Raw genomic sequence first — 24,051 nt, 5'->3', positions numbered from 1 at the left:
CCTCCCCCGGAGCTGAGTGCAGGGGAGGAAAGAATGGGCTGCTTTTTGATGCTGTGGTGCCTTAGGGATGGCTTGGATTCCCGGGGCCAGGTCCCCCAAAGAACCTCTCCTCTCCATGCAAACAACATTCCCTTCTCCAGCCGGCAGCAAGCAAACATCAAATGCAGCAAGAGATGGTAAGGTCAGACAACAAGAAGGACTTCCCAGCAGGGGAGAGGGAAAGTTTGCTTAGCTAGAGCTGCCATTCAGTAGAATGGGCTGCCTTGGATTGCAGTGAGGTTTCCCGAGTTGCAAACAGCAGAGGCAAAGATTTAGGCCAAGGCGGAGAAACAGAAAAAGTTCAGTTTGGCTGGTGAGAGAGTCAGGGGCCTTATCCTGAGGGCTATGGTATGAGGGGCTGTGTGCGGCAGAGTGGGGCCCCAGGGAGTGAAGGGGAGGGATGGGATTAAGAGACAGTGAGAAGAAGAGCCCCCAGGAGCTGGTGGACTGAGTGTGGGGAGGGGAAGGGGGCTTTGGCCGCAGGGTGGCCGAGGCCTTGTTCAGGTGGGGAGCACTGGGAGGGAACGGGCTGGGTGGGAGGGGCTGGGGCTTCTGAGCAGAGAAGAGGTGTGAGAGGCTGCTGGATGCTCAGACCTAGGCTGGGGAGGGAGGCCCAGGCTGAGAGGAGATTGGAACGGGGGCCCAGCAGGGTGGGATAACCTAGGACTTGGGAGTAGCTGGCATCATCTGGGGAGAACAGAAATCCCCCCTTCCCTTAGAAGCTGAGGCAGCGGGACCTGAGAGGTGGGAGGAGGGGGGGTTGGGGGGGCACGGAGATCAGATCCGACTGCAGGGGCCCCTAAGGACTGTCTGGAGCCCTGGGGCCTGGGGAGACAGGGTGGGTCAGACCCCTCCTCTCCAGTCTGTCCCCAGTGGAGCAGCCTGGGAGGGCCTGGGGTGGGGGAGGAGGCGGGAGGAGAGGGAGGGAGGGGCCGGGCCTCTGTCCACGGCATTAGTGCTGGTTGGAGGGAGAGGGGGGTGTGGAGCCAGCCAGGCCGCCTGTTCCCACAGCCGCGAGCTGAGCGTGCTGCCATGGCGCTGGCCAGGCCGGGGACCCTGGCCCCCAGGCCCCCGGCCCCTCTTCTGCTGCAGCTGCTGCTCTTGAGTCCTGCCCTGGCCCTCCTGGGTGGTGAGTTGGGGCACAAGCCTTGGGGGGTGGGGGGCTGGGGGTCTGTCTCCCAAAGCAGACACGCCAGGCCCCGGGGCTCTCTGTGTGGGTGCCAGGATGGACTGCAGGGCTGGGCGCAGGCCAAGATGTGGGTGCAGAGGGGTGCGCTGCTGCCGGAACTTGTGTGGAAGAGAGTGCGTCCTGGGACTTTGTTGCTGTGTGGGGTGGTGGGGGGGCTTTGTGAAGGGATCCTGGGATGGGCTGTGCGGCTTGGGAGGGGTGCTGGGGCTGGGAAGTCCTGGGCTGTGAGTGTGGGGGGTTGCAGGTAGTGTGAGCCTCACCCCAGGGTCTGCTGTGAGCGTGCGCTGGGCTGTGGGGTGCGAGCCGTGGGTGTGTTAAAGTTGTGAGCTGTCCCGGGTGAGCGGTGAGCCGTTGTCTGAGGCTTTCTGGGTAAGGTGTGCTGTGTCCGAGCACAACTTGTGGGACAGAGGCTGTCAAGTGGGTTGAACTGTGTCTTAGCTCTGGACATGGGGACATGGGGACGTGGGGTGGGGGCAGCAGACCCCAGCCCAGTGGATTGCAGTGAAGGGGGAGGAGGAGATCAGGGAAACCCGGCAGCTACCTGCATCCCTCCATTTGTGTATTAGCCTTGCCTGCACTGGGGGGCTAGGGGTGCTCTGGGGCCCCTGGGGGTGGCCAGGCACTCAGGAGCATGTGTGCCCACCGCTGTCCCCTCTTTGGCACTCCCACGCCAAGCTGAAAGGGCTTCCTGAAGCCCGACCCCATTCGCCAAACGGTTTTGCTTTTGTCCGAGCAGATTCATGGATTCACGTGTGCACGCCTGGACATCTTCCTGGGGGGTCTGGGGGACGCTTTGTCCCGGTCACTATAGCTACAGGGCCAGGCCTGGGAAGTCCCCTGACCCCGCCTCCAGTGCTGGAGGAGGGAGGGGGAGCCAACCTGGGCGGGTGGCCTGGGCCTCACTGCAGTGGGAGGGGAGGCGGTGAGGGGACTCACCCCTCGGACTCTCAGGGTGGGAGGTCAAGCCTCCCCAGGCCCCTGGGGGCTTCCTCCCCATTCACGGGGCCTGCCTCACGAAGGCTTCATCTCCTCCTCTCTGCAGGGCCCTTGGGGAGGACGAGGACCCCATTTTGTAGTGGAGGGCACTGAGGCTCTGGCAGGGATGGGGGCTTACAAGCTGGGCCCCTGAGGCAAATCTGGGCTCATGAGAGGAGGTGAGGGTCTGCTCTCTGCTCTCTGCACGTGAGGGGCATGAAATCCTGGTCTGTGGATCTGCTATCCGTCCCTGCCCTCCAATGTCTGCACTCGCATATGCATGTGCACACAGAAAAATGACAGGCTACCTGCAAACACATGCACACGTGAACACACAAATCACACACATGCATGCACACACACACACACACACACACACACCTGCACACTGGTGTGGCATGCACAAGGGCACACAGCACCACATGAACAGGTGTCCACAGGCACACGCCTGCACACACCAGTGTGCGTGTGTCGACATGTGCATTCATGCTGAAATGTACGTTCACGCGAACCCCGACACAGAGTCGACACAAAGTAGATGGGTGCTACAGGAAAAACGGACACTGATGTACGTGCTCACCTCCGCACAACCCTGCTGGGGTGCCCAGGGGCGGCCTTTCCCATTGTGATTGCTGTGAGGGGGGCCTCCTCCGGGATCCCCAAAGGCTGGGGTGAGGGCACCGTGGGCATGAGCGTTTCTGGATACCAGCACCCGAGGCCTGAGTGCCAGGAGAGGGGCTGGGGATTGTGCCACCTGAAAAGGAGTTTCTATCCCAGAGGGGATGGGGGTTTCTGGAAGCCCTTGGGCCCCTGGCTCCGCTGCTCTTGCTTGCCAGGCCCGGAGCCGAGCCCCTCCACCCTGGGCCCACGCTGCCACAAAAGCCTGGCTGGTTGCTGTGGAGAGGGCCAAGCATCTTGGAGTACAATGGGGCGTGCTGGGCTCTCACATCCCTCCCCACACCCTGGGAGCCCGCTGACAAAGGGACAGCAGTTCAGTCCCCCAAGTCTGGCCCCTCCTCCAACCAGGGGGGGCCGGCGGGCAGACTGTGGGACAGAGGCAGGGGTGGAACGGGGCGCCACACACATGTGAACCAACCTCAAGACCGGCTGGATAGACACCCTCTGCTCCAGGTAAAGGTTCGTTGGTCAACGAATAAATATTACCACTGACCGCCACCTGGAAGATGCTGTGCTAATGAACTAACAAGATGGGCTTTGTTGTTTTTGTTTTTGTTAAAGATTTTATTTATTTATTTATTTATTTACTTACTTATTATTTTTAAGTAACCTCCACACCCAGCGTGGGGCTCGAACTCACAACCCTGAGATCAAGAGTCGCATGCTCTACCGACGGAGCCAGCCAGGTGCGCCACAGGATGGACTTTGAATCTCACCATTGCCCTGTGAGGTCGGCTCTCACCCCCCCAGTTTACAGAGGAGGAAATGAGGCCCAGAGAGGGTCAGGAACTTGCCCAGAGTCACAAAGCTAGTGTGTGGCAGGGCCTGCATTTCACAGCTGGCTTCAGTGCTAGCCTGTGCAAAGTCACGCCCCTTCTCCGTGCTTCTGCTGAAAGAGGGCAAGCCATGTAGCTCTGAGGGCCATCACAAGAATTTGATGAGAAAACACAGTGGTTCCCCAACTTAGGTTTGGCGTGGAAGTCCCAGTTACTAAGCACATTTTAGATGGAGACCACTAATAGTTAACAGTGGCCTGTTTGGGCGGCAGAACCTCACCAAGTCCGTCTGGCCCTCACAGGGGCAGTGTCTCCACGGCCCTAGGGCTCTGAGACCAAAGCCAGTGCCAGGCAGCGGGGAGGCAGTGAGTCCTGACAGCCATTGTTGCCATAACTGTTACCAAAATTATAAATATTTACCCCCTGCCCCCTTTTAGCCTTGGGGGGTAAACCTTTTTGTAAAAGAGTACTCCAAACTCTCCTGTCTTGTTAGAGTAACTTAGCCCTTTCCTGATGGCTCTGAGGCAGTATTTGTATCATATGGTACTGTTATTCAGTCCTATCCTCGCGGCCTAGTGATATTACTAGATGGACAGTTTTTGCCCCTGTGTCAGAAGCTCCCACATCTTACAAGATCTTGGGCCACTTCTTAGAAATATCCTCTTTCTTGGAGTGCCTGGATGGCTCAGTTGGTTAAGCGTCTGACTTCGGCTTAAGGGCATGATCCCACAGTTCGTGAGTTCAAGCCCCGCATCGGGCTCTCTGCCGTCAGCACGGAGCCCGCTTCAGATCCTCTGTATCCTCTGTCTCCCTCTCTCTCTGCCCCTCCCCAACGTGACGGTGCCCTCCCTCTCTCTCAAAAGTAAACATTTTTTTTTAAGCATTAAAATTTTAAAAAAGAAAATAGAAGAGAAAGAAATTTCCTCTTTCTTGCCTTGTCAAGACAAGAAGCTTCTCAAAATCCACCCATGAGTAAACACTTCCCATGAGTTGTCAGCAGTGATCACTAGGCCTGTTATAAGTGCACGTAAAGTAGGAGTTACTAAGCACTGAGTCAAGGACAGCTCGCTCTGCCCAGGCTGATCCTGGAACCTCCGCGCCTGCTCCAGCCTTTAGAGACTTTTTCCAGTGCCTGGGGAAGGCTGGGCTGGAATGCACTAAAATGACAATACATGGCTGGTGATTTGGCATTTGCAAAGTGGGAATTTCACAGGCTTTGGGAGATGTGGACCTTTCAGAAGTCTGGAGATGGCAATCTACTTAGTTTTTTGAGGGATAATTTGGGGCAAGTTTATAACCTCTCCGAGTGGGAAGACGGTTTTCTCACCCGGGCCCACCTTTCCTGGTTTGAATCAAATGTAATAATGTAATTATAGATGCAACACGTGCACCACAGCCTGGAGCATATAGTACGAGCTCAGTAAATGATTGCTGTTATATTATTATGGTCGTTCTCTCTGGGGAGAGAATTCCCTTCCTGGTGTCGGGATCTGGGCCTTCCGGGGGACAGGGCAGCGGGTCAAAGGGGAGGGGCATGTGTCAGTTAATCCCTCCCCTGCCAGGTCGTCCCAGGCAGCCTGAGAGGTCAGGAAGGATTTGTAAAGATAAGCACAGGCCCCTCGTTGCCCTGGCGACAGGCCACGCCCCCCCAGGCTGGCTCAGGGACGGCCCCCCTTTGCCCCACTGCCCTCACCTCTCTGCCTCTCAGCCCAGGGCCAGTCTGGCTTTATGGTCTCACTCCTGCAACACAGAGGACCTAAGGTCAGCGGTTCCGTGCCTCGACGTGCAGAGGATTCCCAGGAAGCATGCTGCAGTGCAGATTCCCAGGCCCCAGGCCCCAGAGCTCTGAATCTCCAGGTCTGGAGCAGGGGTCAGAAATCTGTATTCTTAACACAGGCTGGAGGGTCTGGAAACCCCTGGGGTGAAGACCTGAGTTTGGATTCCAGCCTCTTATGGGCTGTGGGACGGTGAAGTCACTTCATCTCAAGCCTCACTTTCCTTAGCTGTAGAACAGGAATAACAGCACCGTCTATCTCCTAAGGTGAACATTAATTAAGATTAATGCGAATGCACAAGAAAGACGGCTGTCTCTCGCAGGCAGGCTTTCGGGGCTACTGCATGCCTTTTGGGACAGGCAGCTCCCTCCCTCTCCACCTGGCTCTCACTGGAGGAGCTCCTTCCTCCCCTGTGGCTGGACTGTGTCTCCTGGGGTCATGGGCCACCTGCCCCACGGTGATGCATCACCCGCCCCATTTCCCTCACACACTGTCTCCCCATCCTGGTCCCATCTGCTCTGAAATGGAAGGCTCTGCACTGGGGGCAAAGCCCCAGATCTGGGTGGGGGTCCCTTAGGCCACACGGTAAGGAGCAGCGCCTTGTTGGCATTAAATGAAGGGCCTGCTGGTGCAGGACCCGGAAGCTAGGGCTCCTCAGAGTGGGCGCTATGGTTACTGTCTCCCAGTCCTGGGCTGTGCTGGGTTGACGGACCCTGATCAGAATGGCCACAGCCCTCACCAGGCACCAGGCTTCAGACAGGTCACCTCAGTGGCTCCTCACAACACCCCATGAGGTGGCACTGTTAGAACCCCATAAGCCAGGCCTGTCTGATGCCCAAACTTGTGTCCTTTCCTCAAGGAGCTTGATTCACCCCCACCCCCATCCGGGCATCTTCCCATCTCCCTCAGACCATCTTTCTACCTCCCTCAGACCATCTTTCCACCCCCATCAGACCATCTTCCCACCCCCATCAGACAATCTAGCCCTAAAGGACATGGCTCTAAACTGATCAGCCACAGTGGCTGGGGTGGGAAAAAGAAGGATGAGCTTCCCAGAAGCCCCTCAGAGAGACACAGACACGCTGCCCTCACCTACGTGACCTGGCTTGGGAGGGGGGCTGGGGACTGATGCCTTGAGCTGGGGAGGGGCCTGTGGATGCAGGAGTCCTACAGGGTTATGTCCGCCTGCCCCTTGCAACTCGCTTAGCCCTGGGTGGGCACGAGAGCCCCGGTCAGGGAGTGAGGGAGCCCGTGTTGAGCTGTACCAGGTGCTCTGGGCACTCGGGGGTGGGGCTGACAGCCAGGTTCTCTCCCTGGCGCCATGGTCCACATCTCCATATCCCTGTCCCCCATCCTGCTGGGCCCTGGCTGGGAAGGGTGGGGGTCGGCCAGTGGACGGCCCTGCCTGGTGGAATGTGGATGGCTCTGGAGAGGCTGTTGAGCCTTATCTGGGGGATGGGGGGGGGGTCTTCACCAAGGTGGGGGAAGGGAGGCACAGGGCCTGAAGCTGTTCCAGGCCTGGTTAGTGTCTGGATGACAACCTGGGCAGAGGAGGAGCACCTCTCAGAGCCCCAGGTTGGGGGGGGGGGGGCTCCTGCTCGTGGGTGGTTCCTCTCCCCCCATCACTTACTGAGTTCCCACAAGCGGGCAACTGCATACCTGAGGCTTTGAATCCTCCCACATTCTATGAGGCATGCCCTATTATCATCTCTTTTCTGATGGGAGACAGAAGCTCAGTAGGAGAAATGACTTGCTCAAGGTCTTAGAGCTAGTAATTGAGCTGGGATCTGAACCCAGGGCAGTTTTACTTAAAGCCTAAGTTCTTTTTTTTTCTTCCAAATTTTTATGTAAATTCTACAGTGCAATATCAGTTTCACGAATAGAACTCAGTGATTTGTCAATTACATACAACACCCAGTGCTCATCCCAACAAGTACCCTCAATACCCATCCCCAAACTAGCTCCTCCCCCACCCACCTCCCTCCACCACCCCTCAGTTTGTTCTCTATCATTAAGAGTCTCTTATGGTTTATTTCCCTCTCCCCCCACCCCCCCCTTTTCCAAATGTTCATCTGTTTTTTTCTTAAATTCCTCATATGAGTGAAATCATGTCAAAGACTAAACTCTTAATCCAGCACTACAGGCTCTCAGGCAGGTGGGGCAGGGGGCGGGGAGCTGGCTTTCTCAGTAACTTGGCTTCTAGATCAGCCGGTGACCCTCTAACACGGTGGAGGCAGCACAGTGGCCTGAGCCAGGTGTCTGTCAGCAGGTCTCAATACCTGTCCTGTACCCTGTGACCTTGGCCATGCCAGCGGTCAGGCAGTTGCTGAGGGGAGATACAGTGAGGGCCAGGGATCCCCTGAGAGGTTTCTAGGCCCGAGGGGAAAGAAGGGGGTGGGAAGGAGGGACAGGGAGGGGGCCCAGCTCACAGTCCCTGCCTTTGAAGTCCTTCATCTCCGGTTTCACACGGGGATGGAGCTGCCAGACCCCTAGCAAGAGAGGTGGAGGGGACAGTGGGAGGACACCCCCCCCCCCCCCGCCCAGGAAACGGAGGAGCCACAGAAGGGAGACCCAGAGCAGACTCCCCTCCCCCCAGGGGGCTGAAACATGTGACAGGCTTGAAGGTCCTCCCAGTGCTAACTTGCCGTGAGACCTCAGGCAAGAGTCTTTGCTTTCTCTTGAGCCTCAATTTGCTCTTTAGTAAAATGGGTATGACAGAGCCTGCCCCAAAGGGCCCCTGCAGGGAGGGGGTCAGACAGTGGAGCGCAAAGCTCCCAGAGTCAGAGGGTGTCTGCCCTCTAATCCTGCCCGGGTGGGGGTGGGTAGCCAGGCATCCGGGTCCCATTTCTCTGCTACGGAGACCCTCCTGATGCGCGTGGCCTGTAGAGTCCCTGGCCCTGCCTCTATCCTCCTGAAAACAGACAGAGCCATGCTGCTTTCCGGCTCTGGGGTGCGCCTGAGTTGTGGGGAGGGGAACGCCCTGGCTCCCCCCACCCAGCCAACTTTCTCTCTTTGCAGGAACGGTGCCATCGGAGACCCCAAGTGTCTGTGCCTCAGACCCGTGCGCTCCAGGGGCCGAGTGCCAGGCTATGGAGAATGGTGGCTACACCTGTGGGCCCACGGAGCCCCGGGGCTGTGCCAGCCAGCCATGCCACCATGGCGCTCTATGTGTGCCCCAGGGCCCAGATCCCGATGGCTTCCGCTGTTACTGCGTGCCCGGATTCCAGGGCCCACGCTGTGAGCTGGACATTGATGAGTGTGCATCCCGGCCCTGCCACCACGGGGCCACCTGTCGCAACCTGGCTGATCGCTATGAATGCCACTGCCCCCTTGGCTATGCAGGTAACAGCCTCAGCCGCCCTGGGAGGAGGTCTGTAATGTCCATCCTGTCCATCCCGTCAGCGGCTCAGGGTGTCAAATCATGAATTCAGCTCCGACTTTAGTGTAGAGACATCCACTCTGGGTCTTGCTACAGAACTGATGCTTCTCGGGCTGACCTGGCAGCTCGGGATGAGAGTACGAACGTGTGAGTGCGCATGGTGCCTGACATTTAACAGACACTGCACAAATGTTATTTCAGTCCCTTCTAGAGTTCAGTTTGGTATAGACTGCAGTTTGGTGCTGCAGTCTATACCGCAGTGGGGAGCCTGCAGTATAGACACTGCTGGTTCTATGTCATCCCTGAATTCAGACAACTGTGCTCTGAGGGCAGAAGGCAGTTTCAGGTCACCCCGGAGCAAGGGGTACAGGCCAGAGGGACTGGGTTCCAGGGGAGATGGATCTCGGCACTTTGGAAACGGGTCCCATGTGTCTTTCTCACCACTCGAGAGTCTCGGTGTCTGGAGTATCAGTTGTGTGTGTGGGAGGGAGGTCACGCCAAGGGCCTGTGTGTCTGCCAGCACCTGCGGGGTGTCTGGGCTCCCTGAAAGTATTTGTGGGAAACGTAGGTGTGTTAGCAGGTGTGCGTGTGCCAGATGTGCGGTGCTTGGGCGCTTTGCGGGAACACTTTCTGGCTGAGTTGTGGATGTGAGTGGGGGCAGAGTCTGCCATGACTCATTTCTCTCCTCCTCCTTCCGTTCCAAGCCAGGCGGGGGAGGCTGGGATTCCAGGCGGCCAGGGCCTGGCTCCCCCTGGCACAGGGAGGGTGGGAGTAGGACTGGGGTGGGAGGAGTGAGGGGGTCACGGGAAGGAGGGGCCATGCTTTGTGCTCACTGAGCTGGGAAGGGGGGACGTTTCCAGCTGGAACCAGCTCGGCTCCTGGCCCCCCAGAACCAACCCCGTTTAGGGGGCAGGGGGCAGGGGGCAGGGCCTCCGGAGTCTACCATGACATGTGGGCTCCCGGATGAACTCAGGCGGCACATCCCCAGACCCTGAAATTCTCCATCTCCCTCTATCTCCACACATCCCCAGTCCCTGGCCAACTGTCTCAGTTTTGGCTCGGACTGAGGGGGTTCCCAGGACCCAGGACTTGCAGTTTTCGAAGCAAGACGGTACAGGGGGAGCCAGGAGAGGCTGGTCACTCCAGCATTTCTCGCAGGGGCACGTCCCTCCACCATGGAGGCCCTCCCTACACGCTCTTCAAAGCCAGCAGAGTGAGCCTTCTGCAGTGTCCACAGCACCGGGTGATTCAGCTGCTTCCAACTTTTAGGATAAGCCCAGATTGGGGCCCCCAATGCCCCAATACCTCCACCCCTGCCTCGCCTCCTCCCCTCTCTCCTTTGCTCCTGCCCCTCCATCCTCCCCTTCCTGAGGGCATCATGCCCCAGCCCTTAGCTACTCCTGACCAGTTCCCCACCCTGGAATCCAGCTGCCATCACAGCCCCATCCCAATGTAGTGCGTGCCACTCATCTTTCAAAAGGCTCTTCTTCCAAGAAGCCTTCCCTGACTCCCAATACCCAAGGCCAAAACCCTGGCTCTTGCTTTTTTGGGATCCAGCATGCTCCCATTGCCGAGTTTATCACAATTAAAAGTCCTCATCTATGTAATACTGGCCCAATCACCGTCTCCCCGGCTAGACCGCTGTGGGCTCAGGAGACAGGGACGTGTGTCTGGTTTCTACCCCATTGCCACTGCTGGCTCAAGAAATACCTGCTCTAGATGAACGGACCAACGGCTTCTCTCCGGAGCCTCAAGTTTCCGCTCCTTGGAACTGTCTGGAGCTGGTTTCAGCGCGGCCTGCCTGGGCCTCTTTCGACCTCCCTCTGGGAGTCCATCCGTCTGTCTGTGTCTTCGGCCCTGTCCAGGGGTGACCTGCGAGACGGAGGTGGACGAGTGTGCCTCGGGGCCCTGCCTGCACGGGGGCTCGTGCCTGGACGGCGTGGGCTCCTACCGCTGCGTGTGCGCGCCGGGCTACGGGGGCGCGAGCTGCCAGCTGGACCTGGACGAGTGCCAGAGCCAGCCGTGCGCGCACGGGGGCCGGTGCCACGACCTGGTCAACGGGTGAGCGGACGGAGGCGTGGGAGGGGGCTGCGCGGGGCGGGAAGGCGGTGGAGGCAGGTGGGCCCCAGGTGTCGTAGTGCTCAGTCCGGGCCGGCCGGGCCTCGCTCCCCGCTCCAGGTTCCGGTGCGACTGCGCGGACACGGGCTACGAGGGCGCGCGCTGCGAGCAGGAGGTGCTGGAGTGCGCGTCGGCTCCCTGCGCGAACAACGCGTCCTGCCTCGAGGGCCTCGGGACCTTCCGCTGCCTCTGCTGGCCAGGTGCGTGCGCGTGCTGGGGCGCACGGGCGCGGCCCCGGGCCGTGGGGCCGGTGTGCGCCTGCGCTCGCCTGCCCTCCGAGGGTGTGCGGGTGACTGCAGCTTCTCAGAACTCAAGGTTTGCAGTAATCTGCCAAATAGGGCTCATCACAGCACCTGCTCCTAGCGTTGTTGCGAGGAAGGGAAAGGTGTAATGCCCGTGGAGCCTCGACAGGTGCAAAGTGCTTCCTAGTGCTGCTAATAATGGTAACAGGACCCTGTTGAGGGCTGCCACGGTCGTGCCTACCCTCCTCATTGCATCCCTCCCTCACCGTTGGTGCCCCTATTCTGAGTTGTCGTCCCAGCCTGGCCCTGGGTTGGCCTGGCACCAGTGGTGGGGTGCGGCCCGGTGACACCGTGTGACGGGCTGCCCGCGCACGTGTGCCTCCAGGCTACAGTGGCCAGCGGTGCGAGGTGGACGAGGACGAGTGTGCGTCGGGCCCCTGCCAGCATGGGGGACAGTGCCTGCAGCGCTCAGACCCAGCCCTCTACGGAGGCGTCCAGGCTGCCTTCCCCGGCACCTTCAGCTTCCGTCACGCTGAGGGTTTCCTATGCCGCTGCCCTCCGGGCTTTGAGGGTGAGTCCCCCTACACCCTTCCAGGGAAGCAGGTCCCTCGGTGTCCGGATGCAGGCCTGGCCCTGCCACACAGGATGCCACCTGCCTGAGTGGCACTTCTTGCCGGGTCTCAGTCTCCATAGCTCTAAAATGGGCCCTTCCAACTCTAGTCTGGTTCTGAGGGCACAGGTGGGAACCACGGCTGGCCCTCTTGCAGGGGACGAATGTGACGTGGATGTGGACGAGTGTGCCTCACGGCCATGCCTCAGTGGAGGCCGCTGCCAGGACCTGCCCAATGGCTTCCAGTGCCACTGTCCGGATGGCTACACAGGTGCCTGGGGGTGGGCTGGGCTCCGGGGCAGAGCCAGGGCAGAGTTGGTGGGCCTGGGGTGAGAAGGTTCCTCTGGCTGATATGTGGAGGCTGGAATGATGGGGATGAGGAGATCAGGAAGGAGGCGGGTGTGGGGGTCCAGGTGACAGCTAAGAGGGGCTGAGTGGGGACTGACCGGGCTTTGGAGGTGAAAGCAGAGGAAACTAATTGGACTGAGAACCCTTAGGAGGGACAGTCTGCCGGCCCTAGGGGTTAGTCCAGGTGTGAGTGGGAGATGTCAGGAATGCTGGCTGCTTCTGCCCTGGGTGATGTTGGGTGAGCCTTGTCCGTTCTGAGTCCGGGTGTCTGTGGAGCACCCATAGGGAGGAGCCTGGGTGGGGGTTGGCAGTCCTGGGACTGGGGCCCGGGAAAAGCCAGAGACTGAGGGTCAGGAGTACAATTGTGGCAGCTGGGGCCACGGGTGGCCAAGGCAGTCCGGGAGAATGTGTGCAGTCATGCGCAGAGAGAACTCTAGGCACCTGGCATCCAAGGGCTGGGCAGAAGCCGACGGGCCTGCAGGGAGAGGACGGCAGTTTGGCCAGGACAGAAGAGGTGAAGGGGGGCATCACCACTTGACCTCTGGGGAGCTGCTGCCTATGGGGCAGGAGTTGGGCTGCAGAAAGCCTCTCCCTGCCTTGGGTACCGCAGATGCGTAGACACACAGTTACTCTTGCGCAGATACTGGTGAACCCGAAGAATTCACACGCTCTCCGAGTGTCCCTGCCCCCTCTGGAATGCCTGTGACACTTCCCCCACACCGGCCCACATTCCTGCCTGGGCACACTGCCTCCTCTCCCTGGCAGGTTTCCTGGGCACTGGCTCCCCTGCCCAGGGGAACGAGGTGGTGATTACCGTCCCTCCCACCTCAGCTGCCCAGAGATGCTGGGCTCGGTGTCCCCTACCCCCGGGGTGGCCACCACCCCCGGGTGCCCTGAAAGCCCGTCTTCTGTGCCCCGCGGGCCAAGATTCCCAAGTCCTGCCCGGGAGCAGTGGCCTTGCAGGCCCCTGGCACACACTGCCCCCCCCCCCACACACACACAGCACATGCTGCCTCTGAACAGCGTTTCTGTGCATTTCGTTCCCTCCTTGTCACCCCACCCCCGTGAGGTAGGGTTCTTACACATGAAGCAATGGATGCTTGAGAGAGGGGTGTCATTTCCCGAGGTTCACCAGCGTCAGCCAAAGCCCAGCTCCTCCCCAAGCTGAGCTCAGCGGATGGGTGACAGGGAGGTCAGGTCTGAGGTCAGGGACGGGGCGGGGGAACCCCGCTGTAGGGCTGTGCTGCTTGCCACTGTCCACCCCCATCCTCCCTTTGGGTCGTGCTGGCCTGGGGGAGGCCAGTGCCTGGCATTCCTGAGGCAGTTCTGAAGGAGGCGGCTGGCCAGGCGGGGAGCTCTGCTCCCTGGGCTCAGTACCCACCCACCAGTCTCGGCCATCCATGGGAAAATGCAATGGGGCCGCGGGCTCTGTGGACCTTCCTGGGGGGCCTGTGGCTCCTGGCAGGTATGCAGGGCCTTGGACAGGGTGAGGTGTGGCCGGCTGTCCCCAGGAGGCCGTGGTGTCTGTGGGCTGACTGGGACCAGGATTCAAATCCTGGTGGCTTTTCTGGGCCTGGGCCCCTCCAGCTGGGATATGGGTCGGGTCAAGGGCCAGCCTTGGTTGTTTTACGGAGGCTCTGACTGAGTTGGGGTTGGGCTGTGGTCTCTTGACCCAAACTGGGACCAGAGCACCTCGTGTGGGAGCTCTTGGAGGGGAGGGTGATGTGGCCCCTTCAGCATGGGGCCCTGGGGGCAGAGGGACTGGGGGATGAAGACTGGATGCATATGCCCACCCCCGCTCCCTCCTCCATCTGCCACTCTGTCCACAAAAGCTGTGCCAGACCCCTTGCTGGGCACCAAGGACGTATTCAGGTCCCTGGAGGAGATCCCAGCTGAGTAAACAGATACTTTCAGTACAGGGTTCTGGGGAGCTGTGTCTGGGGATGGGCAAGGAGTCGGGAGTGACACGATAGCTTGGGAATCAGAGAAAAAGCCCCTTAGGGGACTGACCCTTTGAATTTGGGCTTTGCAGGGTGAATAGGAGTTTGAAGGCAGGGTCAGTGAGGAGGAGGCAGAGGCATTCCAGGGAACAGTATGAGCAAAGCCCCCAGAGAAATGCTGTCCAGGAAATGGCTGGAGGAACAGGCAATTGGAGGTGTGTGGGGAGCAGGGTTGAGACTTGAGGGCCTGGGAGGGCCCAGCCCCCAAGGGATGTGGAATGCGAAGGTGAGTGAGTGAACCTTAAGCAGCAGGGGAATCTGGCCGGGCCAGGAGATGGATGGTAGGGGTGGTTGAAGGCAGGCAAAGTAGAGGACACTAGACTGTGGCCCTCAGAGCCGATGAGGCAGACGGGTGGAGTAGGGGAAAGGCGGGGGGAGGGGGGACAGAGAGTGCTTAGGGGATTGAATCCACGGGGCATGGAGGCCCACCAGACATGGTAAGGGAAGGGGCATCTTAGATACCAGCCTCCAGGGACTTCAGGAGACCATGAGAAATCTTTTGGGAATTAGGAATTGGTTTGGTTGACAGGTGCTGAGATCCCTGTCCCAAAAGGTGTGTAAGTTCTGCATCAAGATTGTGGTTCTTGCCTTGAGTGCTGAACCTTGGCCTGGTCTCTCCTGAAGGCCTGACGTGTCAGGAAGATGTGGACGAATGCCTGTCGGAGCCCTGCCTCCATGGCGGGACCTGTGATAACACCGTGGCAGGCTATACCTGCTGGTGCCCGGAGACCTGGGGCGGGCACGACTGCTCTGTGCGGCTCACCGGCTGCCAGGGCCACACTTGCCCACCCGCTGCCACCTGCATCCCCATCTTCAAGTCTGGGCTCCATAGCTATGCCTGCCGCTGCCCACCTGGTACCCACGGACCTTTTTGTGGCCAGAACACCACCTTCTCTGTGGTGGCGGGGAGCCCTGTGCGGGCCTCGGTGCCAGCTGGAGGTCCCCCGGGTCTGGCACTGAGGTTTCGCACCACACTACCTGCCGGTGCCTTGGCCACTCGCACTGACACTCAGGACAGCTTGGAGCTGGCACTGGCGGGGGGCACGCTTCAGGCCACACTCTGGAGCCATGGCAATGCCACCGTGCTTCCCCTGGGGCCGCTGGACCTGGCCCTAAATGATGGCCACTGGCACCAAGCCGAGATTTCGCTCCGCCCGGGGGTCCTGGAGCTGCGGCTCTGGCATGAGGACTGCCCTGCCCGGCTGTGTGTGGCTTCCAGTCCTGTGGCCCCAGCTCCCGTGGCTTCTGCGGCCCCGACGCCTGCCAGGTTCTGCTCCGCCCAGCTGGGTGGCGCAGCCTTCGAAGGCTGCCTCCAGGACGTGCGTGTGGACGGTCACCTCCTGCTGCCTGAGGATCTCGGCAAGAATGTCCTCCTGGGCTGCGAGCGCCGTGAACAGTGTCAGCCTCCGCCTTGTGCCCATGGAGGGGCCTGTGTGGACCTGTGGACTCACTTCCACTGCAAATGCCCCCGGCCCTACAGTGGTCCTACATGTGCTGATGGTGAGGAATAAGCCCGGGGGACCCTGGGGCAGAGAGTATGCCTTCCCCTCGCTCACAGGCCTCTCACCTGATACCCTCTCTCCCCGCAGAGGTTCCTGCTGCCACCTTTGGCTTGGGGGGCACCCTGAGCTCTGCCTCCTTCTTGCTCCACCAGCTGCCAGGCCCCAACCTCACCGTGTCCTTCCTCCTCCGTACTCGGGAACCTGCTGGCCTGCTGCTCCAACTTGCTAATGACTCAGTAGCTGGGCTAACAGTATTCCTGAGCAAGGGCCAGATCCAGGCTGAGGTGCTGGGCGGGCCCGCTCTGGTGCTCCCTGGGCGCTGGGATGATGGGCTCCGCCACCTGGTGACGCTCAGCTTCGGGCCTGACCAGCTGCAGGGCTTGGGGCAGGAGGTGCACGTGGGTGGGAGGCTCCTCCCTGCGGACGCCCAGCCCTGGGGTGGGCCCTTCCGAGGCTGCCTCCAGGACCTGCGACTCAATGACCTCCACCTCCCATTCTTTCCGCCGCTGCCGGGGAACTCAAGCCAGCCCGGCGAGCTGGGCAGCAGGCAGTCCTGGAACCTCACCATGGGCTGCGTCTCCGAGGACACATGCAGTGTGAGTTCCCTGGGGAAAGGGGTGGGTCCCTTTCTCCAGGGTCTGTCGTGCATCACGGGGGGTTAGCATCCCCTTCTACTGGTGAGGAAAATGGCAGGAGGTGAAGCACTGTGTCCAGGTCACCGCTGCTAGAGACTGGATTCACATTATTCTCTCTGGCCCAGCTGCTCTTGCCCTCTGGTGGTCCCCATACCTCCCTCCCCAGTCTTGGTCTGAGACAGACACCCGGGCCCAGGCAGAGGGCTGGCTGAGCCTTTCTGTAGGAGCTACCTGGGGGACAGGGACATCCCTGGGTCCATGAACAAAGCACCAGCCTTGGAATAGACGGGAGTTTGAACTCTGGCTCCTCTATTTACTGGCTGGGTGAGTCAGGCAAGTGGCTTCTCCTCTCTGAGCCTCAGTTTCTTGATCTGTAAAATAGGGACAATGGTGACATCCTCTCTAATTGTCTGTGAGGAGTTAATGTGTCTGTAGTGGTTATGGAGGGGTGGTGATAGCCCCCAGGCCTGAGCCAATCCCTGCCCTGATTCTTCTGCAGCCTGACCCCTGTCTCAATGGTGGAATGTGTCTCGTCACCTGGAATGACTTCCACTGCACCTGCCCTGTCAACTTCACGGGGCCAACATGTTCCCAGCGGCTGTGGTGTCCTGGCCAGCCCTGCCTCCCGCCTGCCACCTGTGAGGAAGTCCCCGATGGCTTTGTCTGTGAGTGTGTACCGTGGGCAGCCCACATGCTGGATCCTGGACACCCAAGCTGAGTTAGAGCCCGCTCTTACCCTGAGGGCACATAGTGGACCAGGATGCCAACACCCCCAGCCCAGCATGGTTAGGCCGCTGCATGCAGAGGGACAGGTTTTCTGGAGGAAGACAGCATTGACCAGGTTTCCAAGGGCAAGACTGGGCATAGGGGAGGACATTTTAGGGAAGAACAATAGCACCCGCAAAGGCCCTGGGGTTTATAAGAACAAGTGAAACATAGTTACAGGTGTTAGAGTGGAGCTATTGCCAGGAGGGGCCTTGAAAACTAGGCCAGGCAGCTCAGGACTTGTTCCCAAGGGTCGTGGGGAGCCATGGGGCCGTTTTAAGCAGGAGAAGGACATGATCAGCATTTTAAAGAGATGACTGCATTTTATTAAAATGCATGATCAGCATTTAAAAATCTGCGTTTAAAAAAGATGCTGCAGTGAATAGCCTCAGTGATGAGACAGAGCCAGTACACTGAGGAGGGAAGGGGGCAGATTTTTTGAGGCGTAACTATTGCCTGGTCTGTGACCTGGAGGGTAGGGTGGGCCATGGTAGGGTAGGGGCAGGTGTCCCCAGCACGGCCGGAAGTTGGTTCTCCGAGGTACAGAATTATGAGTGAGTGGAAGCCACAGCCGGGGGGGGGGGGGGGGGGGGAGGGGGGAGGAGGAGGGGAGTAGTTCCTGGGATTAGATGACAGGCCGGTGTGTGTGACCCCTCGAGATGGGCAGGGGCAGTGGGGACGGCAGGTGTCTCACCCGGGTGCTTGGGCCCGGGTGGAGGCCGCTGGGCCATTCCCTGACGCTCCCTCTCCCCGCAGGTGTGGCCGAAGCCACGTTCCGCGAGGGCCCCGCCGTCGCTTTCAGCGGGCACAACGCGTCGTCGGGACGCTCGCTCAGCGGCCTCTCGCTGGCCTTCCGCACGCGTGACTCCGAGGCCGCTCTGCTGCGCGCCGCCGCGGGCGCCCACACCGTCTGGCTGGCCGTGCGCAACGGCTCACTGGCGGCGGGCGTGCGCAGCGGCCGCGGCCAGCCCGGGGCGGTGCTGCCGGCATCGGGGCCGCGCGTGGCCGACGGCGCCTGGCACCGCGTGCGCCTGGCCATGGAGCGCCCGGAGGCCGCCGCGTCGCGCTGGCTGCTGTGGCTGGACGGTGCGGCGACGCCCGTGGCGCTGCGCGGCCTGGCCGGCGACCTGGGCTTCCTGCGCGGTCCGGGCGCCGCGCTCGTCCAGCTGGCCGAGAACTTCACCGGCTGCCTGGGTCGCGTGGCCGTGGGCGGCCTCCCGCTGCCCCTGGCGTCCCCGCGGCCCGGCGCGGCCCCCGGCTCGCGGGAGCACTTCTCGGCCTGGCCCGGGGCGCCGGCCCCGCGCCTCGGCTGCCACGGCGCGCGCGTGTGTGTCCCCTCGCCCTGCCTGCACGGCGGCGGCTGCCGAGACCTCTTCGACTCCTTCGCCTGCGCCTGCGGCCCGGGCTGGGAGGGCCCGCGCTGCGAGGCCCGCGCCGACCCGTGTCGCTCGGCGCCCTGTGCTCGAGGCCGCTGCCACTCGCGCCCCGACGGCAGTTTCGAGTGCCGCTGCCCGCCTGGCTTCGTGGGCCCGCGCTGCAGGTGCGGAGGGCCGGCGCGGCCTGGGCTCAAGGGGCCCTGTGGGTTGTCCGGGCGGGTGGGGGTGGGGGTGCGGCCCTCAGGGGTGGGGTGGGGGCGCCGAAGCCCCCCCCCCCCCCCCCCCCCCCCCCCCCCCCCCGCAGCCGATGCTCTGGTTCCGTGGGCCAGTCACTTCCCTTCTCGGAGCCTCCGTGCCCTCATCTGTGAAATGGGAACAGCAGGCCCCTAGGGTTGCCAGCTAAGACCCAGAACAGTTTGAATTTGAGATAAATAACGCTCTCATCTGGGGGTGCAGGGGGAACACAGGGCTAGGTTTGGAAGAACACCTGGAGGCTTTCCTGCCTAGCCGCCCACCATTCACGTTCATGCCCATTAGTCCCCTGAGGATGATGACAAGGGCAGAAGGAGATGGTTGGAAGTTTTGACACTTCCCCCTGTCAGTCTGGTTTCGACTCCCTACTCCGTTCGGAAGCAAGCTTAGGGAGGGTTGTCTGGCCTGACTTCCCCCTTCCCCAGGCTCAAATTTTACGTTTAGGAACATGGTTTTTGTTCCAAGGAGAGTCCTGACATTTCATCAGCTTCTCAAAGGACTCTCTCTGTGGGGAGAGGTTCCCATCCAGGGTCTGAAGGTTGTGCACTATGTTGGGGGTGGGGACCACCCTATGCCCCATCCCTTCCACCTCAGACACCACTAAGTCTGTGGCAGGGGGGCCCCAAATTCCACAGCTCAGAACACAGAGGCTCCAGTGGCCTGTTGTAGCCTCAGGGGCTGGGGCCAGGTCCCCCGGATGCCGCCCCCAGCGTAGACATTGTGTTTTCTCCCCAGACTGCCTGTCCTGCCAGAGGCGTGCAGCTTGAACTTCACCTGCCTCAATGGTGGCCCCTGTGAGGGTGGGCCCCGGGCTGCCAACTGCAGCTGCCAGGAGGGCTTTTCTGGCCAGAGGTGGGTCTGGGGGCCGGGGGCCTGGGAGCTGGGCACGGTGGGCCCCTGGATGCCCTCCAACCAGGGCAGGCAAAGTGGGGTGTGGATCCTTGCTCACCATCCCACCCCTCACTGTGATCACAGTGCCAGACAGCCTACCTCTGCCACTCGAGTGCTTTTCTCCTGGGCTTTCCAAGGCCGTCCTCTGTTATGCTGTCACCTGGGGAAGTAGTTGCCTGGTGGTGTTTCTTAGAGCCTCGTCCTCAGCCCGCCTGCCTCGGGTCGCCCAGGGAGACTGGACAGGTGCAAGTTCTGGGCCCACTCCGCAGAGAGGGCATCAGCACACCTGGGCAGCCGCCCTGTGCTTCCGATGGAGCCAGTCATCCTCAGCCATGAGCTGGGGCAGAGGGGGGTGGTGGTGGACGTCCCAGTATGCTTCAGTCACCTGCCGGGGACAGCCCATGGGGACAGCGGATGGACACCTGTGTATTGGTTGAGGGTGGGGGGAGTGTTGAGAAGCTAAAGCAGATGGGGGAAGAAGGCAGCTTCCTCAGCCTTTACCTTCTCTGCTTCCCAGATGTCAGATCCCCTGTGAAGCCAACCCCTGCTTGAACGGGGGCACCTGCCGGGCAGCCGGTGGGGTGTATGAATGTATCTGCAGTGCGAGGTTCTCAGGCCAGTTCTGTGAAGTGGTGGTGAGTGATGCTACAGGGGCTTGGGGGGTGTCCTGTCTTGGACGTTAGCGAGATGATTGGGGGATGGGGGGTGGTGCGGAGAGCATGTACGGCCCACTGTTCCTGGACCAACCCTGTCCTGGGGTACGGACTAGTGGGGAGAGCTTGGGGGGCCCGCCCTCCCTCTGGGGACTGGCAGGGAAACGGCTGGGCACGGCCAAGTCCTATTGGGGATCAGGATTCGGGACCCACAGGATCTTGGAATTCTGGGATTTCAGTTGGCCGATACACGAGCCTGTAATCTCCAGTCGTTTGTGTGCCAGAATTCTAGAGCAGGACGATTTGGAGAGCCCAGGATTCTGAGCCAGAGCAGGCTCTGCGCCCAAGGCAGCCCGTGACCGCAGGGAGGCTCAGCTGAGGAGGGGCCCAATAGATGGGGCCCAGCAGGCCGCTTGAGCTTAAACCTCCTCCCCACCGAGGGGTGGAACAGGTGCCACAGGCCCAGTGGGCAGTGAGCCCACAGTGGGTGCTAATGGGAGAGACGTAGGCCGGGAGGCCTGGGGAGGAGCCTTGATCTCCACAGGCTTCTGGCAGCCCGGGTCATAAACCCGCAAATCCCCTCTGCTTCTGGGGAATGTTTCCTTTCAAGTTGAGCTTTACGGCCTCTGTCTCCTCCACCTACCCTCCTCCCAGGGCCAAGGGAGGAGATGGCTTTACAGCTCCCCAAGAAGTGCCCAGGGGTGGAGGCTGGTGAGGGCCCACTCGGGGCTGCTATGAATTTTTCTCTACAGCCTTGGATGCCTTTTCTCATTCAGGGCTGGGTACTGGGACTTGGGATGCAGGTCACAATGGGCTGAGAGGCTTCACGGGACAGAGGGAGGGCCGGGGAGTGTGAGACTCTTAGGCTCCAGAATCCAGGAATTTGGTGATTTAGTGGGAGGTGGGGGGGGGGGGGGGGGGGCGGGGCTTAACAATTCCAGGCCCGTAGAATCTTCGCTGGTGGCATCCTGGCAGTCTGTGACTGGAGATGGAGAGGTCTTCTGGGCTCCCTAAAGCTTGGTCTCAGTCTCCCTAGCTGGGCAGACCCTGGTGGATTCTGAGCTCCCCATCAGCTAGGTCGGCCTGCCCCCTCCTTCCTGCCCTGCACAGGCCACCTGGCCGGGGAGCCTCTCTTACTGCTTCCCGAGAGGCCTCCCACTTTAGAGTTAAGCATGGTCTCCACAGACACTAAAAAACCAGACCACCCTTTGGGATGGAGAGGGATCAAGTCCCCGTGGCCTCAGATTGGAAGAGTTTACTGCAGGGCGGGGGAGGCCGAGTTGGGAGGCTGGGTGGCAGGGGCCATCTCTGGCCACTAAAGGAAGGGCCTGCAGCTGGAATTCAAGACTGAAGGACGGTGGTGTGGCCACGGCATGGGCACTGGGGGCAGACGGAGGAGACTGCCGTCCTGGCTTGCTAGTCATGTGGGGGAATCTGGGAAAAGCCCCTGTTTTCTCCTTCAGTACTTACCAAGAGCTACCACGCAGGCCTTGCTCTGGGCACTTGGAATTTACTGGTGAACAAAATAAAGCAAAGATTCCTGTCCTTAGGGACACGAGGGAGTGTCCTCACTCCCCCTTCGTTAGACCGCTGTAAGTGTCACGTAAAACCCCACGCACAGGCTCGCACCCTCCTTCTCCCCGGTCTCAGGCCTGGTGACTTGGTCTCTTGCAGAAGAGCCTGCCGCTGCCACTGCCGTTCCCGCTGCTGGAGGTGGCGGTGCCCGCGGCCTGCGCCTGCCTCCTCCTCCTCCTCCTGGGCCTCCTCTCAGGGATCCTGGCAGCCAGGAAGCGCCGCCAGTCAGAGGGCACCTACAGCCCGAGCCAGCAGGAGGTGGCTGGGGCCCGGCTGGAGATGGACAGTGTCCTCAAGGTGCCGCCCGAGGAGAGACTCATCTAGGCCTGCCTGGCTGCGGGCTCTGGCACCTGCGAGGTGCGTCTACTGAGGACCCAAGGAAGCCGCTTTCAGGAGCCTGCGGGGAAGTGGCTGGCCTCTTACCAGCCTTGGGGAGCTGCCGGAGAGCCTGGGAGACCTGCTGGGCAAGTGTCACCTTTGCCGGCAGCCCCTGCCTGCGCCCCATTTGTGGACGGGAGAGGGGAGCACCGCGGGAAGCACTCAGGGATGCAGACCGGGGCCTGGTAAGGCCGTGGACGTCTCCATCGGACCTGCCAGCTCTTGCCCTGGCAGGCGGACTGCTGTGCCGGGAGGGGCACACGCAGGTGCACACGGTGCGTTCAGAAGTGCGTGTGGGCACGTACCTGGGGACTGCTGATCTGCAGATGCCAGTGAGAGTGTTCTGGATGGGGCTCGTGGGCCTGTCCGTGCCTTTGCTGTGGGCGTGCAGGACCGTGTAGTGGATGCAGGCCCCACAGAGGTGCGGCTGGGCAGCGGGGATACCCTTCGCAGCCCTGGGGCAGGGGCAGTACGTGTTCTCCGGGAGGCCAGGCCAAGGCTTGCCCAGGGACCGAGAGCCCCCCAGCTCTGGCGTCTTCTCCCATGTCTGAGGCTGTCCCCAACCTGGAGGCAACTGGGAAACCGGAAGGAGGGTGGTCATCAGCCAGCGGCCCCTGGCTCCCAGGACAAATGCTCCTTTCGGCAGTTGTGTGGCAGAGTCGGACCACAGCCAGGGCGGATCTGCGGGAGCAGAGGATGGGCTGCCCCCAGCTGTCCCACCTTGCGGCCTCCGCCTACCTCACGGCGCTGTGGTGAGGATCAGTGGATGACAGCGGGGAAAGAGCCTGGGATGGTGTGCACTACTGGGTTGTCTGGATCACCCTTTTAGCTTTCAGGAAGGGTTGTCCCTCTGGCTGGAGCCGAAAGAAAGTTGGGGGTAGGCTTTCCCGGGGGCCTGCAAGCGGGCCAGAGGATAAAGGAGCAAAACTTCTGCCTCCCCCCCGCACCCCCCTCCCCCACCACGTCCCGCCTGACCACCTCTGGTTCTCCAGGGCCAGCACTCCCCAGTCACAGCTGCCTGGCGAGGCCACTCCTTCACCTACAGACCAGTCATCTCTCTAAATGGCTGGGGGGCAGGGGGGAGGTGGATTCAGGACTCACAGGAAGTCCTCCGAGTTGTTTGCTGAACTCAGCAAATGTTGGCATGGCCTCTTTGTGTCGGGGCTGGTCCTGCAGACACAGACACAGACACAGAGGAAGAATGTGCTGCTTTCCTTCCAGTCGGTCCCTTCCCTGGTAATGCCATCACACTGATCCCAGAGGAGCACCCGCCCTCCCGGCACCCGGTGCCGGGCCTCCTCCCAGCCCCACGGAGTCCCTTTGTCCCTGACCTGGAGACATGCCCTTCTGTCCCTCCTGTTTCCTTGGCCAGCACCTCCTGTGCCACGGCCAGGGGACCCCTTCCCAGTTTTAGATTGGCGGTTGACTTTCCCCGGCTCCCCTCGGGGTCTCAGGCAGCTTCCAGAGGCACAGGATCAAATCTGTGGGAGAACCACGTGGTGATGAGGGGTAAGGGAGCATGTGGGCGGCTCAGACTGAGGGGTTCAGCTGAGGCTGGGACAGGAAGGGCCCTGAACGCTAGGGTAAGGGGCTTGATGAGTCCTTATCCTGTAGGAGGTGGGACCTTTCCCCCAACCTTCTCCACTAGGACTCCTGGGAAGGTGGGGGAGGAAACATCTGGTACCAGCACCTTAGCCACAGCTGGTGCTTTGGTTATTTACTTTATTAAATCAGGGATTTGACAAACCTGTGTCCTTGTAGACTCCTAAGACACACGGAACCCCAATAAATAAAAGTGCCACTTTTTGGGGAGCCCTATGTTGTCCTCCTCTCTTGTCCTTTTCAAGGACAGCCCAGGGATGGGGACACGACCGGATGATGGGCACATGAAGGGT

General features: G+C 60.7%; 1 protein-coding gene across 1 annotated transcript; it reads left to right on the top strand.

The window, feature by feature from the left end:
* The first annotated feature begins 1,071 nt into the window (after positions 1 to 1,071).
* CRB2 (crumbs cell polarity complex component 2) lies at positions 1,072 to 23,968 on the top strand. Its single transcript, XM_047828908.1, has 13 exons — positions 1,072 to 1,168; positions 8,451 to 8,774; positions 10,677 to 10,872; positions 10,990 to 11,129; positions 11,557 to 11,742; positions 11,939 to 12,052; positions 14,754 to 15,629; positions 15,719 to 16,227; positions 16,766 to 16,931; positions 17,788 to 18,571; positions 19,395 to 19,511; positions 20,068 to 20,185; positions 21,878 to 23,968. The coding sequence occupies exons 1-13, from the start codon at positions 1,072 to 1,074 to the stop codon at positions 22,100 to 22,102; spliced, it is 3,852 nt and encodes a 1,283-aa protein (XP_047684864.1). The 3' UTR covers positions 22,103 to 23,968.
* Positions 23,969 to 24,051: the final 83 nt, after the last annotated feature.

The sequence above is a fragment of the Prionailurus viverrinus genome, chromosome D4 (genome assembly GCF_022837055.1).
Source record: "Prionailurus viverrinus isolate Anna chromosome D4, UM_Priviv_1.0, whole genome shotgun sequence".
In the NCBI taxonomy this organism is placed as follows: Eukaryota; Metazoa; Chordata; class Mammalia; order Carnivora; family Felidae; genus Prionailurus; species Prionailurus viverrinus.
This window is presented reverse-complemented; position numbering and strand designations above follow the sequence as displayed.